The following is a 17134-nucleotide window of genomic DNA, read 5'->3' as shown; positions in this document are numbered from 1 at the left end:
GCGCTGGCGCTTCGGCGAGTCCTTTCGGGGGCTCCGTTGATCCATAGGTCGCGGGAAAGAGAGAGGCCTAGGGGTAAACTGTTGCTGATTGTCTGGATTCAAAGAGCGCAAATAATCTTCCGCCTCAGAGGGATCCTGGAATGACAGCTGCTCACCAGTAGATGATTTCAGACGCAGAATGGCGGGGTAGGCAAGGGTGAACTTTATGTGTTGTTGGAAAAGCTGGGAGCAGATTTGCTGAAAGGCTTTCCGTTTTTTTGACACTTCAATGGAGTAATCAGCAAATATTAAAACTTTGACCCCATCCACCTGAAGGGATTTGGATTGTCTGTATTTCTGCAGTAGCAAGTTCTTGTCAGCATAATTAAGAAATTTAGCAATGATGGGCCTAGGGGTCTTGCGGTCCTTAGAATGAGCCCCAATGCGGTGAGCTCGTTCTACCACATGAACACCGGTCAGACCAAGCGCCTCCGGGATGCGGCGGGAGCAGAAGTCAATCAGCTCTGAAGAAAGTAGCGATTCTGGGACTCCCACAAAACGCAAGTTGCTGCGTCTGGCTCGGTTTTCCAAGTCTTCAAGTTTCTGTGACAGGAATACATTTGTCTTTTCCTGCATTTGTTCTTGGGCCTGCATGTGATAAAGTTCATCCTCCAGGCTGGAAATACGCTGCTCAGCCTCGTTTAACCTGGTGACATGTTCCCGCAGCTCCTTCTTTATTTGCAGCATGCCAGACTGCACTGCTTTCTCCACAGTGCTTTGTATGGTAGGGGACAGGAGAGAGGCAACAGCCTGTGCGATCCGTTCAATGAACCCCGGATCGATGTGCGGAGTATGGGAGGAGGAGGGGCCGCCCACCTCCATGGCTGGCTCCGAGGCCTCTGCCGGCTGCTGTGAGGAAAGCGCGGCTTGGACAACGGGCGGTTCCTGGGCTGCCCGCGGACCCGATTTCTCCAGGAAACGATCCATCGTGGTGGCGGGTGAGTGCACGGCCGGGCTGCGGGTCCCCGATGGGTACAATAGCGGGCGAATGGCAGATTTTTAAGCCGGGCGTGGGAGCTGAGGTGGAGTGTGACTACTCCATGCGGCGCCGGAACCGAAAGCCATGTTTTTTAATTACCCTGTGACAAAAGTCTCTAGAGAATTGCAGTATATCTGGAAAAAAGGTATACAACACCTCACTTCAATCTGTGGTATTGGGGGGGCCACAGTTTTATCACACCAGTTCTACAAATAATTGGCTAGTAACTGTTGTCACTGTGTGTAGCACAGTTAATACAGCAACAGAGGCCAAAAGTTTACAGGACTAAAATACACTCTTAGAAAAGTATACTGTTAAATAACATGCCACTTCAATATGTGGTATTGGGGGCCACTGGTCTATCACACCAGTTGTTCAAAAAATTGGCCAGGGAGTTTGGCACTGTGTATATCAGATTGAATGCAGCAAAAGAGGCAATATTGTTGCAGGACACAAATACACTCGTAAAAGTATACTCAGATAACACCCCACTGCAATATGTGGTATTGGGGGGGGGGGGGCAATTGGTCTATCACACCAGTTATAATACATTAAAAGTGCTTTTGTCACTGTTTGTAGTCAGGGCTAGCCTTAGGTGTTCAGGCGCCCTGTGCGAGCTAATCCTGTGCACCTTTTTTGCACTTTATTTGACTTTTCTTTTTTATGATCACTAATAACTTAGCCCCCCTTACATCAGAGAACCCCCGCACATCAGAGACCCCCCACACAAAGTCCCCTTAATTTAGAGCCCCCCTACATCAGAGAGCCCCCCTCACATCAGCGACCCACCTCACATCAGAGACCCCCACACAGAGCCCCCTCACATCAGAGACCCCACACACAGAGCCCTGTTTTTAGTATTGCTGCAGCAACGCTCAGTCACCACACTTGTCACAATGCTGCACAGTGCACAATAATACCACTGATCCACTATAATATGCTTTCTACGAACTATATTATACCGTGGATTACCCTCCCCCCCCCCCCCCCCTTATATGGTGCACTGCACAGCAATACCAAAAAAATTGCAGCCCTTTAAATGGCTTTTGTGGACATTAACAGAGTGATTTGTGTGACTGTTGCCGATCTCTAACTTCCCCTAAAGAACAGACTGGATACCTGTCCTTAAACTCAAAAGAGACTGTAGTAGACCTATACCGAAATACCAGCCCTGAAAAGGACTTTTTTGGATCTTAACAGAGCTATTTTTCCCTTACAATCTCTCCCTGATGCATGCAGCAGACCTCTCCCTACGCTGACAAAAAGCAGAATGTGAAATGGCCGCCTGCTCTGGTCTATTTATAGGATAGGAGGCATGTACATGTGCTGAAATGTTTCAATGGCTGTCCCGTTCCACCTGATGGCTGTGTCATGGGTCAAAATTCTCCCCAATGTAAACTAATATGGCCGCCACGAACAACACCATGTGTTCAAAAATTGGCGGGTAGCGAACAAGCAAAATTTGCCGCGAACCGACCGCCGGGCGAACCGCAAGGCCATCTCTAGTGGGCACCCCTCCAATCAGATATGGTCACCTCTGTTGTCATACAGGTACCTCTGCTGTGACATGGGCCATGTCACAGCAGAGGTACCTGTATGACAACAGAAGTGACCATATTTGATTGGAGGTGCCCACATCACATCAGCGTGCCATATTCACACCAGGCCAGCAGTCCTCAAATCACACCAAAAGTGTCCAGACCATATATGGAGCTAAGTGCCTGTAACAAAGCTGTATTAGTCCAGACAAGTAACTGTTATGATTGATCTGTTATGACCATAGACACACATGTTTTCAGCATGGCTCTTTATGATGGAACAGATGGCAGAGCAGGAGGATGACAGCAAAATGAGGAGTTTTTAATACAGTGGCCTGTGGGTGTCAAACTGGTGGCCCTGCAGCTGTTGCGGAACTACAAGTTCTATCATGCTTCTGCCTGTGGGAGTCATGCTTGTAACTGTCAGCCTCGCAATTCCTCATGGGACTTGTAGTTCTGTAACAGCTGGAGGGCCGCCTGTTTGACACCTGTACAAGGAACTACAGAACCCAGCACTGCCCTGCTTCCCTATACTGTATGCTGTAACTAGGATAGATTTACAAATCTTACAGAGCAGAAGATATGTATGTCTGCAGAAAGATGGTCTGTGGGTGGTACTACTTTGTTCCTCATTGGTTCTAAAATCATCCTAATAGAGACTATTGTATTAATAAACTCAGAATTCTGTAAAAAAAAAAACAGATATAAAAAAATTTGAAAAAAAAATGTGTAGATATTAGTAAAGGTGCTACACATGTCCAATGATAAAGGAAACATTTTCTACTTCAAACTTCTATAAAGGACTGTGTGCTGTCCGAGGTGATATTGTGATCAGATTTGTATGTAGCTGATACTTTGTACATATTTTGTGTCATTTACCTATCAGGCAGCTTATGGCTTTATCTATGGACATCAATCTGCTGTTGATGATGGAAATAGATACAAATAGACTGGGCTGGGCTGATGGAATAAATACAATGTTTCGTTTATCTTGCTTCTTTTCTCTTGTAAGAATGTGTGAGCGCGGCATAAATGTTTATTCAGCTCTGCCACCTTGTGGTGATTCCTGGTAGAACAGTTGGGTATGTGTGCAGTACAAGGCGATGAATTGGGAATGTATAGAGGCAGAAAGTGGAGATGATCTCCGCAATAAATCTAGAATCAGGACGGTTCGATCCATTCCCCACAGTACTTCTCTACTAAATGTCATTATTATTAGTTTCCCACCCAAGAGCCGGACATAATTGGATTTATTTTCTTTATCAAGTAATATTTTATTGTGATAAATTGTATAATTAAAGTGCACTCTACAGGCAAACACTTTGTCTTCTTATCACACTCAGACTTGTAATACAGGTGAGTAGTAATGAGAGGAAATGTGATCACATAACTTCATTCTCTCTCATCTCTTTTACTTCCAATCTATCTATGCTGATCGTCTACTCACCGCTAAACTCCTCCAACCAAATCCATCCCTCCTACGTCACATCACATTATAATTCATAGTTCAGGACATTATTTACTCTCTTGGCTATTAATAGACCACGCCTATAATGGATCAGAGTTGCTTCTTTTAAATCTCCCGCCGTTATTCGACTGGCCAATAGGAAGATTCAGCCGCATTATCCCGCTAAACTCATCATTGTAGAAGTTCTATTCATAGATTCGCTCATCTTCCTCCAAATCACATCACTCGTGTCGCCTTTCAGGTTCCAAATATTCAATCAATTATTTTCTATTCCCAAACACCTCCATCCTTTAATTCTGCTGAATAATTTCTGGAGATCAGAGATCATTGAATATTAAATACCAAACAAACATCCCCCATCTGAAAAGGAACACAGATCTCAGATCCCCCTTCACACTCCTTGGAAGAAAAATACATTTTATTATGGGAAGAAACCGCCCAGAACTGTGATTGGTGCAATTTTCACATTTTAAAATTTAAATTTCCCGCCGGAATTCTATGGAACGTTCCAATTATCTCAGATAGAATAATCCGACACTAAAATCTGATATCTTTTCCTCCGGGAACATCGATCATCCGTCCTCTGAATTGTCGGGCAGTTTATCTAACCAAGAATAATAAATACGTTAGAAATATTAGGTTCAGTTTCAACATAAACGATATATTCTCCTCACCCAGCTCGGAAAATCGGCTCCATCACCCGGAGTGCGGACTCTACAATCAACTATAACAATGCATCAACTGCCCAACCAATGTAATTTGTAATATTGTTCTGTTCTTCCATAGCTTTGTTAAACGTAAAACAGATCGAACAATCAGATCGCAGAGTGTATGGGCAGCTAGACATCGCAGCACTCCATTTCTTAGTGAAAAGAAATGAGCGGCAGTTCCTATGGTTACACAATAAATGTGTAGAAATGAGTGTTGGGAGTTGTGAATGATCAGCCCTTTGTGTGAGAAGGTGGGTGGCCCTGAAAAGGACCTTTGTTGTGATGAAGTGGGGTAAGCGGTGGGGTTTTTTTAACCTCCGAATCCGTAGAGAGTGCGCCCCTGGCGTTTGAGAGCATAGACGACATCCATGGCGGTGACGGTCTTCCTCTTGGCGTGCTCGGTGTAGGTGACGGCATCGCGGATGACATTCTCCAGGAAAACCTTCAGCACTCCGCGGGTCTCCTCATAGATGAGTCCGGAGATGCGCTTGACACCCCCTCTGCGGGCCAAACGTCGGATGGCAGGTTTGGTGATGCCCTGGATGTTGTCCCGGAGCACCTTCCTGTGCCGCTTAGCGCCTCCTTTCCCCAGACCCTTTCCTCCTTTACCGCGACCAGACATGATGATTCTCTGCTACAAAGACAGACTAAGCTCAGCTGTCTGCCCGCCCTCCTTATATACAGCCTGAGCGGACCAGATGGAAACCTTCCTGGGAAAGAGGCGGAGTCACACCGTTCATACAAAAATAAGACAATTTAATTCATTTATAAGGCACCTAATTATTATATTATATTCCGATACATTAATGCAACAGCAATACATTTCCGGAAGATGCATTTATTCCTTCTTATCATGTATTTCTATTTATAGCTGGAGATTACACAGAGAAAGGGAATCTTTAACACTTCATAACAGAAACACAATCACCAGTTTTAATTGTTCAAAGTAATTTAATATTTATAAAATATTGTTTTGAAAAGGAAACAATGACACGTTTTCCCGACATCTCACCTTCCTGGGTGTAAGGCTGGGCGGACCTGATGGGAGACATGCTGAGAAGGGGGCGCTGTCAGTCATTTATTACACTGCAGATAATTGCATTTATTTAGAATATTTTCATGAATGGAAACGGATGTAATTTATCAGAAGCGAGATATTTTCTTTATTGATTCATTGTACATTTTTTTCTGACATGTCATAATTTGATATATTTATATAAGTTTTTTCTTTCTTCATTTACTAGTTGGAAACATTGTTAACAGTTTGCTGATTTTAAAGTTACAAAGAGGGAGCCGATCAGACATGAAACATTTGTTTCATTGTACATATGTATCTGGCAGTGTAATCATTGCTACATATCTCTACCAGCACTTTCACTTTTTTATTCTAGTTTTAATATGGGGAAAATCTGTAACTGTTACATCTCTGAAAAAGGGAACATTAATTATCGGCCAGTTCCACGATCATATACAGATGTGATGACGAAACGTGTAATACTTCTTATCCCATCATATAGAAAGGTAGAGATCTATGAGAGAAGTCATCTCACTATCATGTTCTCTGTGTATCAGTGTGTGTGTGTGTGTGTGTGGGGGGGGGGGGGGGGGTTGGATTCTGCATTCTGAGGACTTGGAATAAAAGAGAACATATGGAAATGTTTTACATTATTCAATCATCTTCACATTCCATTTCTATTCATCTTCTTGATAATAAAGCATTGATAAGATTTCTCGGATAAATGTCTCATCTGATGATCTCAGGTCTCAGTGTCGGATTTGGCGGTATAATAGCACTGATTATTTCTCTGTAACGTTCTTTACAATTCAGGCGGCAAATTTAAAAAAGGAGCTATGTGAAACCTGGGCCAATCAGAGCTGTGGGCGTTTCCCTCTTAAGCCAGTTATGTCTTTCTTATGAGGATTTCATAGAAATCTATTCTGAGATCTTTCTCCGTTTCCCCCCTAGAAAATACTTGTTCAGTAGACTTTTCTTTGATCTCTATAGGAAACATTCTCTAGCAGGGCGGAGTCTGTATTGTAAAGTAAAAGAAAAGCTTGGAAGAAATGTGACATTTATATTTCTAACGTATTTATTATTCTTGGTTAGATAAACTGTCCGACAATTCAGAGGACGGATGATCGATGTTCCCGGAGAAAGAGATAACAGATTTTAGTGTCTGATTATTCTTTGTGAGATAATTGGAACGTTCCATAGAATTCCGGCGGGAAATCTGAATTTTAGAATGTAAAAATTGCACCAATCACAGTTCTGGACGTTTTCTTCTGATAATAAAATGTATTTTTCGTCCAAGCAGTGTAAAGGAGGATCTGAAATTTTTGTTGCTTTTCAGATGAGGGATGTTTGTTTGGTATTTAATACTGAAAGATCTCTGATCTCCAGAGGATATTCAGCAGAATTAAAGGATGACGGAAAATGAAAACTAACCCCTATAAGGAGATCACATCGTTCCTTATACGATATAAACAATTAGATGCTATATATATATATATATATATATATATAATATATATATATATATATATATATATATATATATATATATATATATATATATATATATATATTCTAATTTGAACAGACAGGTGTCATTATAGCACTTTGCCCCCCCCCACCCGGATCACAATCTTAGGTGTATAAATATACGATCAGATCTCCTAAACATGTATGTCCGGCTCCTTCTTAGGCTCTGGGAAGATCTGTTGGATTTGGAAATAGAAAATAATTGATTCGGATTACTTGGCGCCAGACTTGTGTCAGTAATCATCGAGAATTTAACCGGTTTGGAAGAAATATTTGGAACCTGAAAAGCGACACAAGTGATGTGATTTTGAAGAAGATGAGCAGATCTATGAATAGAACTTCTACAATGTCGAGTTTAGCGGGATAATGCATCTGAATCTTCCTATCGTCCAGAAGGAGCACCTTTACTAATATATACACATTTATAGATGAATCAACATTAGCAGATTAAAAACTTAAAGTGTTAGTAATAAAGGAGCTAAGGAATAAAGGCATCCTCGTAGGGTGGTACTGTAAATGCGAGCATAAAAAGGTGCCACATCCCAAATTGAATAGCAAAATTGATCAGTGAACTCTTATGGCCTGTTTAGGCACCAAACTACACAAAATGTCTTACAAATGATACATTTTATTGCATTTTGTTCTTGAAATAGAAAGAGCAAATAAAATACTTGCGGTATGATACAACCCAAATATTCATAGCCACATGACCTTATATATACAGACCAATAGCTTACATGCCCGTACTTCTTGAATTGTATATTTGTTTGCTCTCTGAGCAATCCAATTTGTATACATGCTATACTTTGAGAATGTATCTTCTCATTTCATTTTTTGTTTCCTTTACATCTTTAAAAAAAAAAAAAAAAATCAAATACAAAATTAAAGTAATAATAATAATTAAAAAAAAAAAAAAAAAAAAAAAAGATCACTTAAGACACATACTTTTTTCTTTATTTTAGTTGGAGTGGAAAGGGATAGGACCCCCTGACAGGTTTTTAATTCTGCTTGTGTCCCCATTGAGGGGGGTATTTACCCTCTCTATCTGTCCTGTTTACCATTTTCACTGAGCTTGAAAGTAAAAGAAAATCTCAAATGTTGGGTTATCACCGGAACAGTAGTAGAGTGGAATTCTTTCACACTGGACACTAGTTCTGGTGTGAATCAGGGATCCCCTCACTTTGCAAGGATTTCTTCTCACTCCCCGTTTAGCTATGGGACCAAAGATGGTAAAAATACATTTTTCATGGGGTTTATTATAACCCTCCCTTATTTTATATATTGAAATAAAATGGAAAAATAAATAAAAATGATTATTATTAATAATAATAATAATAATAAAGACGATTAACACCAACCTCTGCCTTACTTACATCCTCTTTTTGCCCCGTGTGAAGGAATGTGTAGATTTTACCTCTGATTCTAGATACACGGAAACATTCTACCTGAGTAGTCTATATAGCTGTGTAGTAATATGTGCTAATAAAGTTACTCAGAATATCCAGTGACAATATATTTGTAATGATGAGCAGAAAATGATACAAAGATGATGAGAACATGTAATGTTTAATGTACTGACACCTTCGAAATCTCTAACAATCTCTCCCATCACATCACACAGGGATCTGATGTCCCCGGCTGATGTTTTTGTTCCAGGCTCCTTCTACTCAGCTATAGACGAGCAGATTTGTGTGTTGGAGGGAAATGTTTCCTGATCTTCTCTCTTCACTCATGTCATGTGGAGATGATTTAGTTGGAGATGTGAGAAGATTGTTTTCTGATGGGAATGTGTGTAGAAAAGCAGGTAGAAGGAAGAATGAGACACACACTCAGGAGGTTGGAGGTGTTTGCAGCCTCTGTGTTCAGCCTCCTGAGCAGATGATGAGAGCGGTAAGTGAGAGATCGATAAGTGACAGTCCAGTGAGCAGATCGGGTCCCCGATAAAGATCGGCCATCCTTCCATTTCATATTAAAATCGTTTATGTCTCTGACGGGGAAACACAAGAAGAGAGAGAAGATTCTCCAACACAGAAATAAGAATTAGTGGGCGTGTTTAAGGTGTAACCAATAGCGGCGCAGAAGACAAATTCTATATCAACCAATAGCGGCGCAGAACGTCTGTATATAAGGCAGAGCGCCATCCCAGAATGATGTTTCTATTATCTGTTTTAAAAACTCCCTGAGAATCATGACGGAGACTGAGAGCGCCCCAGCCGCCGCTCCTCCAGCGGAGCCCGCCGCCAAGAAGAAGGCGACTAAGAAGGCGACAGCCGGAGGAGGGAAGAAAGGCAGCAAGAAGCCGTCCGGTCCCAGCGTGTCCGATCTCATCGTCACAGCCGTGGCCGCTTCCAAGGAGCGCAGCGGGGTCTCCCTGGCCGCCCTCAAGAAGCTCCTGGCCGCCTCAGGATACGATGTGGAGAAGAACAACAACCGCCTCAAGGTCGCCATCAGGGCGCTGGTGACCAAGGGGAACCTCGTCCAGGTGAAAGGACATGGAGCCTCCGGATCCTTCAAGATCAACAAGAAGCAGCAAGAGGGCGACAAGGCCAAGAAAACCGCCAAGAAGCCATTGGCTGCTGCTAAGAAGCCGGCCAAGTCCCCCAAGAAACCGGCGGCCAAATCACCCAAGAAGCCGGCGAAGTCCCCTAAGAAGGCGGCCAGCAAAGCGGCCAAGAGCCCCAAAAAACCGGCAAAGGCTGCAGCTGCCAAGAAGGCGACAAAGAGCCCCAAGAAGCCCAAAGCTGCAGCCAAACCGAAAAAAGCCGCCAAGAGTCCGGCTAAGAAGGCGGCCAAAGCCAAGACAGCAGCCAAGCCCAAGAAGGCCGCTCCGAAGAAGAAATAAATCCAAGCAGCCGGAGATCTCCATCTACACCCCCCAAAGGCTCTTCTCAGAGCCACCCACCTCCTCCTAACAGAGCTACACATACCTACCTACACCCCACCTCCTAACAGCTACACCTACCTACACCCATCTCCTCCTATCAGAGCTACACCTACCTACACCCATCTCCTCCTAACAGAGCCACATATGATATTTCAGTATGTAATGCGGCCATTATGAACGTTCTAAGAAGAATCATTGTAATGATCGTGAGATCTCATCCTCCTCTATGGGCTGATCGATCCTCAGATCTCTAAGCACTATTCCTAGCGATTCTGTTTGGAATAAGAAATGACGTTTCTAGAAAATACAAGAATGTGTCTCCTGAGAGAATCCAAACATTGTTCAATCTGTTCCTAGGAAGTGATTTGTTTTACCGTTAAATATTGTCCCAATGTATCTCTTAGGGAAGATATTGAGGAAGTGTGAATTGTTACTCTGTAATTGTTAGTAATGTTACAGATGAGTTCCATTGTATTTAGGGGACAATAAATCGGTAAAAGGATCTCCTTTATAGATGAGAAATGTGAATTTCTCTGGGATCGGTTTAGAAATGTTACAGATGAGATTTACTTCCACACTGAGGATCGGAGCGGAGAGAAAAGAGAAATGCAGTGAAGCTGATGGCCGGGAAAGTGTAGAAATGTAGTAGCGGGGATTGGCAGCATGTAGTAGGAGTGATGAGGTAGTATGGAGCTCTTTGTGAGGCGGATGTGGTGGCTCTGAAAAGAGCCTTTGTGCTTTGTAGATATAGTATGGAGGGAGATAAGAATGTATTTAGGCCCTCTCTCCGCGGATGCGGCGTGCCAGCTGTATGTCTTTGGGCATGATGGTGACCCTCTTGGCGTGGATGGCGCAGAGGTTGGTGTCCTCGAAGAGTCCTACGAGATAAGCCTCGGAGGCTTCCTGCAGAGCCATGACGGCGGAGCTCTGGAAGCGCAGGTCGGTCTTGAAGTCCTGGGCGATCTCTCGGACGAGGCGCTGGAAGGGCAACTTGCGGATGAGCAGCTCGGTGGATTTCTGGTAGCGGCGGATCTCCCGGAGAGCCACGGTGCCGGGCCTGTAGCGGTGAGGCTTCTTGACTCCGCCGGTAGCCGGGGCGCTCTTGCGGGCGGCTTTGGTGGCCAGCTGCTTGCGGGGAGCTTTCCCTCCGGTGGACTTACGAGCGGTCTGCTTGGTTCTTGCCATGGCGGAAAAACTCTTCTAATCTCCAGACGTAACAGAAGTGTGAGAACACGGGCTGTGCGGCGTCTATTTATACAGACCGCGCTCCGCGTTTATTGGTTAGTGCTGACCACGCCTTCTTAGGTTTAATTGGACTATTTCTTAGAGCTCTAATCAGCCAATGACTGAGTTGTGTGATTCAGCTTTCAGTAGGGCGGGGCTTTCCCAGCAAGAGGTCACATGGGGCAGATTAACCCGAACCTGCCCGGAAAGCTGTGCGCGCCATTCCTGAAATAGGAGACATTAGAAATATTGTGAAGATGAAATGCTTTGTGAAATCCACTAAAGGACAATTTTACTATAAACTGCCCAGGAAGGATCATCGGGAAATGTTTTATTGAATCGGAAATAATTTCTGGCTTTATAAAGTCGTTTTTTTCTTAGTGATCAGTAAGGTGTCAGAGTTTAGATTTGATTTTCAGGTAAAATCTCTAATGAAGGTTTCTATGAAACGTGTAATACTTCCTATCCCATCATATAGAAAGGTAGAGTTCTATGAGAAAAGTCATCTCACTATCATGTTCTGTATGTAGCAATGGGGGAGGGGATTCTGCATTCTGAGGACTTGGAATAAAAGAGAAGATATGGAAATGTTTTACATTATTCAATCATCTTCACATTCCATTTCTATTCATCTTCTTGATAATAAAGAATTGATGAGATTTCTCGGTTAAATGTCTCATCTGATGATCTCAGGTTTCAGTGTCGGATTTGGCGGTATAATAGGGCTGATTATTTCTCTGTAACGTTCTTTACAATTCAGGCGGCAAATTTAAAAAGGAGCAATTTGAAATCTGAGCCAATCACAGCTGTGGGCGTTTCCTTCTTCAGTCAATAATGTCTTTCTTATAAGGATTTTAAAGAAATGCATTCTGAAATCTTTAATCGTTCCCCCCCCCCCCCCCCAAAAAAAAAAAAAAATACTTGTTCAGTAGACTTTTCATTAATTTCTATAGGAAACCTTCTCTAGCAGGGCGAATTCTGGATTGTGAAGTAAAAGAAAAGACTGGAAGAAATGAACATTTATATTTCTAACGTATTTATTATTCTTGGTTAGATAAACTGCCCGACAATTCAGAGGACGGTTGATCGATGTTCCCGAAGGAAGAGATGTCAAATTTTAGTGTCGGATTATTCTATTTGAGATAATTGCAACGTTCCATAGAATTACGGCGGGAAATTTGAATTATATAATGTGAAAATTTCACCAATCACAGTTCTCTGTCTCTAATTCTGCTGAATATCTTCTGGAGATGAAAGGATGGAGGGAAATGTCAGCCAGTCCCTGTAAGGAGATCACATCCTTCCTTCACATTAAATACGATATAAACAAATATAATAACTAAATAAATATATAGCACGTTGTTCCCTCAGCCGGGTCACAATCTTAGGTGAGGAAATCTACAATCAGATCTCCTAAACATCTATATGCCGCACTCACACATTCTTACAATAAAACATCCTCCACAATCTCCCGCCTTACATTGTTACTTTATCTCAAATCACACGTTGGGAAGATCGCGGAGCTTTTATCCCACAACACAATGGAGGAGAGAAGCAAGAGAAACGATACATTGTATCTATTCAATCAGCCCAGCCAAATCTTTGTCTATTTGTATCTATTTCCATCACCAACAGCAGATCGATGTCCATAGATAAAGCCATAAGCTGCCTGATAGGTAAATGACACAAAATATGTACAAAGTATCAGCTACATACAAATCTGATCACAATATCACCTCAGACAGCACACAGTCCTTTATAAAAGTTAGAAATAGAAAAATGTTCCTACGTCATTCCACATGTTTAACACAATTACTAATATCTACACATTTATAGATGAATCATCATTAGCAGATTAAAAACTTAAAGTGTTAGTAATAAAGGAGCTAGGGAATAAAGGCCTCCTCACAGGGTGGTGCTGTGAATGCGAGCATAAAAAGGTGCCACATCCCAAATATAATAGTAAATTGATCAGTGAACTCTTATGGACTTTTTAGGCACCAAACTACACAAAATGTTTTAAAAATTATACCTGTTGTTACATTTTGTTCTTAAAACTAGTGATCGACCGTTACAGTTTTTTTTTTTTTTTTTTTTTTTTTTTTTTTTTTATTGCCGATACCGATAGTTTGGTCATCGCATATCGGTAAATATCAACCGATATTTTCGTACATTAAAATAAATACAAAAAAAAAAAAAAAAAATATATATATATATATATATATATATATACATATATGTTTTATTATTATTTTTTTTACAGGTACTCTTGTGGAGGGATCTGGGGGTCTAAAAGACCCCAAACCCCTCCTCTGCGCTTGGAAACATTCAAAACGCCACGTTTGGCTGTTTTATATGCTGTAATTTATTAGAATTTTGCGCAGAATGTGGGGAAGTCCCCTCCCCCTCCTTGTAATGGCAGGCTGTCCAATGACTTCATTGGAGAATTGTCTTCTTCTATAAAGGACTGTGTGCTGTCCGAGGTGATATTGTGATCAGATTTTTGTGTAGCTGATACTTTGTACATATTTTGTGTCATTTACCTATCAGGTAGCTTATGGCTTTATCTATGGACATCGATTTGCTGTTGGTGATGGAAATATATACAAATAGACAAAGATTTGGCTGGGCTGATTGAATAGATAAATGTTTCATTTTTCTTGTTTCTCTCCCCCATTGTGTTGTGGGATAAAAGCTCCGCGATCTTCCCAACGTGTGATTTGAGATAAAGTAACAATGTAAGGCGGAGGATGTTTTATTGTAAGAATGTGTGAGTTCGGCATATACATGTTTATTCAGCTCTGCCGCCTTGTGGTGATTCCTGGTAGAACAGTCGGGTGTGTGTGCATTACGAGGCGATGAATAGGGAATGTATAGAGGCAGAAAGTGGAGATAGATCTCCGCAATAAATCTAGAATCAGGATGGGAATAGAAGGAAGGTTCGATCCACTCCCCTCCCAGTCTAGGCGATCTACAGTACTTATCTAAAGATAATTTAAAGAGAAAAGTTTTCTATTTTCTAAAAATTAATTAACTTCCTAAATGACAAAACACATAAAGATCGGAGTAGAGCTCTGCTGTGATGTCTGTGGGTGGCTCTTAGAAGAGCCTTTGTGTGTTGTTGGGGTGATGGGTGGGGGAGGGGTATTACTTGGCGCTGGTGTACTTGGTGACGGCCTTGGTGCCCTCGGAGACGGCGTGCTTGGCCAGCTCTCCGGGCAGGAGGAGGCGGACAGCGGTCTGTATCTCCCGGGAGGTGATGGTGGAGCGCTTGTTGTAATGAGCCAGGCGGGAAGCTTCGCCGGCGATGCGCTCGAAGATGTCATTGACGAAGGAGTTCATGATGCTCATGGCCTTGGAGGAGATGCCGGTGTCGGGGTGGACCTGCTTGAGCACCTTGTAGACGTAGATGGCATAACTCTCCTTCCTGCTCTTCCTCCGCTTCTTGCCGTCCTTCTTCTGGCTCTTGGTCACGGCTTTCTTGGAGCCCTTCTTGGGCGCCGGGGCGGACTTGGCTGGTTCAGGCATGATAAGGGATAAGAATGTTTCCTCCGCTCTGAGAAGAGAAAGTGTACTGGCGCCGCCCTCATGTGCTGCTTATATAGGCGGTCCTATGCAAATGAGCCTCCTCCCTCCTCACTCTTCTATTGGAGGACTCAGCCATGTGATGGGGAGTGACGTCATGCTTTCCTACCTCTTTTACCGATTGGTCTAGATACAAACCTAGAGGTTATTGGCTGGCTTCAAACGTGGCCAATCACAGGGCGAGACGTCATATCATTCAGAGTATAACAGGAAAGGGAGCGGCTCCAGCCATTCACATCTCTTTGAGAACTCCAATATCACAGAATCATGTCTGGCCGCGGTAAACAAGGAGGAAAGGTTCGGGCTAAGGCCAAGACCCGATCGTCCCGGGCTGGTCTGCAGTTCCCAGTCGGTCGTGTTCACCGCCTGCTCAGGAAGGGTAACTATGCCGAGCGGGTCGGGGCCGGAGCTCCCGTCTATCTCGCCGCTGTTCTCGAGTATCTCACCGCTGAAATCCTCGAGCTGGCCGGCAACGCCGCCCGCGACAACAAGAAGACCCGCATCATCCCCCGACACCTCCAGCTCGCCGTCCGCAACGACGAGGAGCTCAACAAGCTGCTCGGGGGCGTCACCATCGCCCAGGGAGGAGTCCTACCCAACATCCAGGCCGTGCTGCTGCCCAAGAAGACCGAGAGCCACAAGGCCGCCAAGACCAAGTAATCCCCAACTCCTCTTCCTCACCAAACACAAAGGCTCTTCTCAGAGCCACCCACAACTACATACAAAGAGCCTCATACCTCATTCTGTGTCTTACAACAAATCACATCTATCACTCAGTAGGAAAAGTTTTTCATTCCTACAAATACCTCTAAAAAGCAAACAACTTGCTTATTAACCCTTCTAATACCGGGGACTTGTAGTGAGAACATTTCCTACATCTAAAGAGAGCCTTCCACTCATTATTGGAGAATCTCCTTTCTAAAGTTCTCATCTCCCTCCAGGAACTCCTCGTCATTCCCCATCCTTTATTCCTGCTGAATGGATTCTACAAATCAGCAATTACCAAACAAAACATCTTCCCAAGGATCTCCAATATCATCCAAGTCAGGATTCTCCTGTAAAGGAAGAAAAAACGTTCAGAACTGTGATTGGCTCAAATTTCCCGCAGGAATAGCATGGAAAGTTACAATCCTCCCTGATTGGCTGATCTGACATAAAATCTCCCTTCCGGGGAAAATTCATCAACGGTCAGCCTCTGCTTCCAGGCAGTTTTATAAGCATTGAAATGTTACATTGTTTTAGGGTTTGATTTTACTACAGAATCCTCAGCCATTACTGGCGGATGAAAGGAACGCCCACAGCTCTGATTGGCTCAGATTTTAAATTTGCCCGCCTGAATTGTGGAGAACGTTACAGAGAAATAATCAGCCCTATTATACCGCCAAATCCGACATTTATCCGAGAAATATCAACACTTCATAGTTTTATTTTCACCGCTTAGTGAGGAATGACTACAAATGGAATCTGAAGATGAAAGAAAAGAGAACATATGAAAATGTTTTACATTATTTAAAGTCCTCAGAATCCCCCTCCCCCACACACAACATGAGAGGACTTCTCTCATAGATCTCTACCTTTCTATATGATGGGAAATAAAGGATTGCATGTTTCATTATCAGATCTGTGTAGAACTATATCTCCCCTCTGCCTGATATACAATTTGTACATATAGCAGATGCACAGATTTCTTCTTCCTGTATTACAATCGGAATGTTCACAAAAATTCCATCTTTGAAACATTCTATTTCTAGAATCATCTCAGTATTAGTGATCTCCATTCTTTTCATAATGAAATATACATTTGTAGGTTCAGTTCCAGGATAAACTATGATCTATTCTCCTGACTCAGCAATCGGCTCCACCACCCTGAGTGCTGACTGTACAATCTCCTATAGATCTACTGACCGCCCAATAAGATTCCACATATAATATTGTCCTGTTCTAACATCTATTGTTCAATCTGCTTTATGTTTAGCAGAGTGTATGGGCAGCCAGACATCGCTCCATTCAATTTCTTACTGAAACAATTAGCGGAAGTTCTTATTGTTACACGATAAATATATAGAAATTACATTTCTGAGTTATGAATCATCATCAGCCCTTTGTGTGAGAAGGTGGGTGGCCCTGAGAAGGACCTTTGTTGGGGTGAAGTGGGGTAAGCGGTG

At 42.8% G+C, this 17134-nt stretch overlaps 3 protein-coding genes across 3 annotated transcripts in view; 1 reads left to right on the top strand and 2 right to left on the bottom strand.

The window, feature by feature from the left end:
- Positions 1-5044: 5044 nt before the first annotated feature.
- The window catches only part of LOC309564676 (histone H4), a gene marked incomplete at its 3' end in the record, with an annotated part of 235574 nt that continues 223484 nt past the window's right edge, over positions 5045-17134 (bottom strand). Inside the window, exon 2 of the mRNA XM_082269341.1 lies at positions 5045-5440. Within this exon, the coding sequence (XP_082125467.1) occupies positions 5045-5356 (312 nt within the window). The 5' untranslated portion in view covers positions 5357-5440. The remainder of the gene's footprint in view (positions 5441-17134) is intronic.
- Positions 14532-14912, bottom strand: LOC309564674 (histone H2B 1.1; the record flags this gene model as incomplete). Its single annotated transcript, XM_082269339.1, has 1 exon — positions 14532-14912. One exon carries the CDS (start codon positions 14910-14912, stop codon positions 14532-14534), a length of 381 nt encoding a protein of 126 aa, XP_082125465.1.
- On the top strand, positions 15237-15629 carry LOC309564667 (histone H2A type 1-like; the record flags this gene model as incomplete). Its single annotated transcript, XM_082269332.1, has 1 exon — positions 15237-15629. The coding sequence occupies one exon, from the start codon at positions 15237-15239 to the stop codon at positions 15627-15629; it is 393 nt and encodes a 130-aa protein (XP_082125458.1).

This window comes from Pelophylax lessonae (genome assembly GCF_965119305.1).
Source record: "Pelophylax lessonae genome assembly, chromosome: 9".
NCBI lineage: Eukaryota > Metazoa > Chordata > Amphibia > Anura > Ranidae > Pelophylax > Pelophylax lessonae.
Note: the sequence above shows the minus strand (reverse complement) of the source record. Positions and strands in the feature narration are given on the sequence as shown.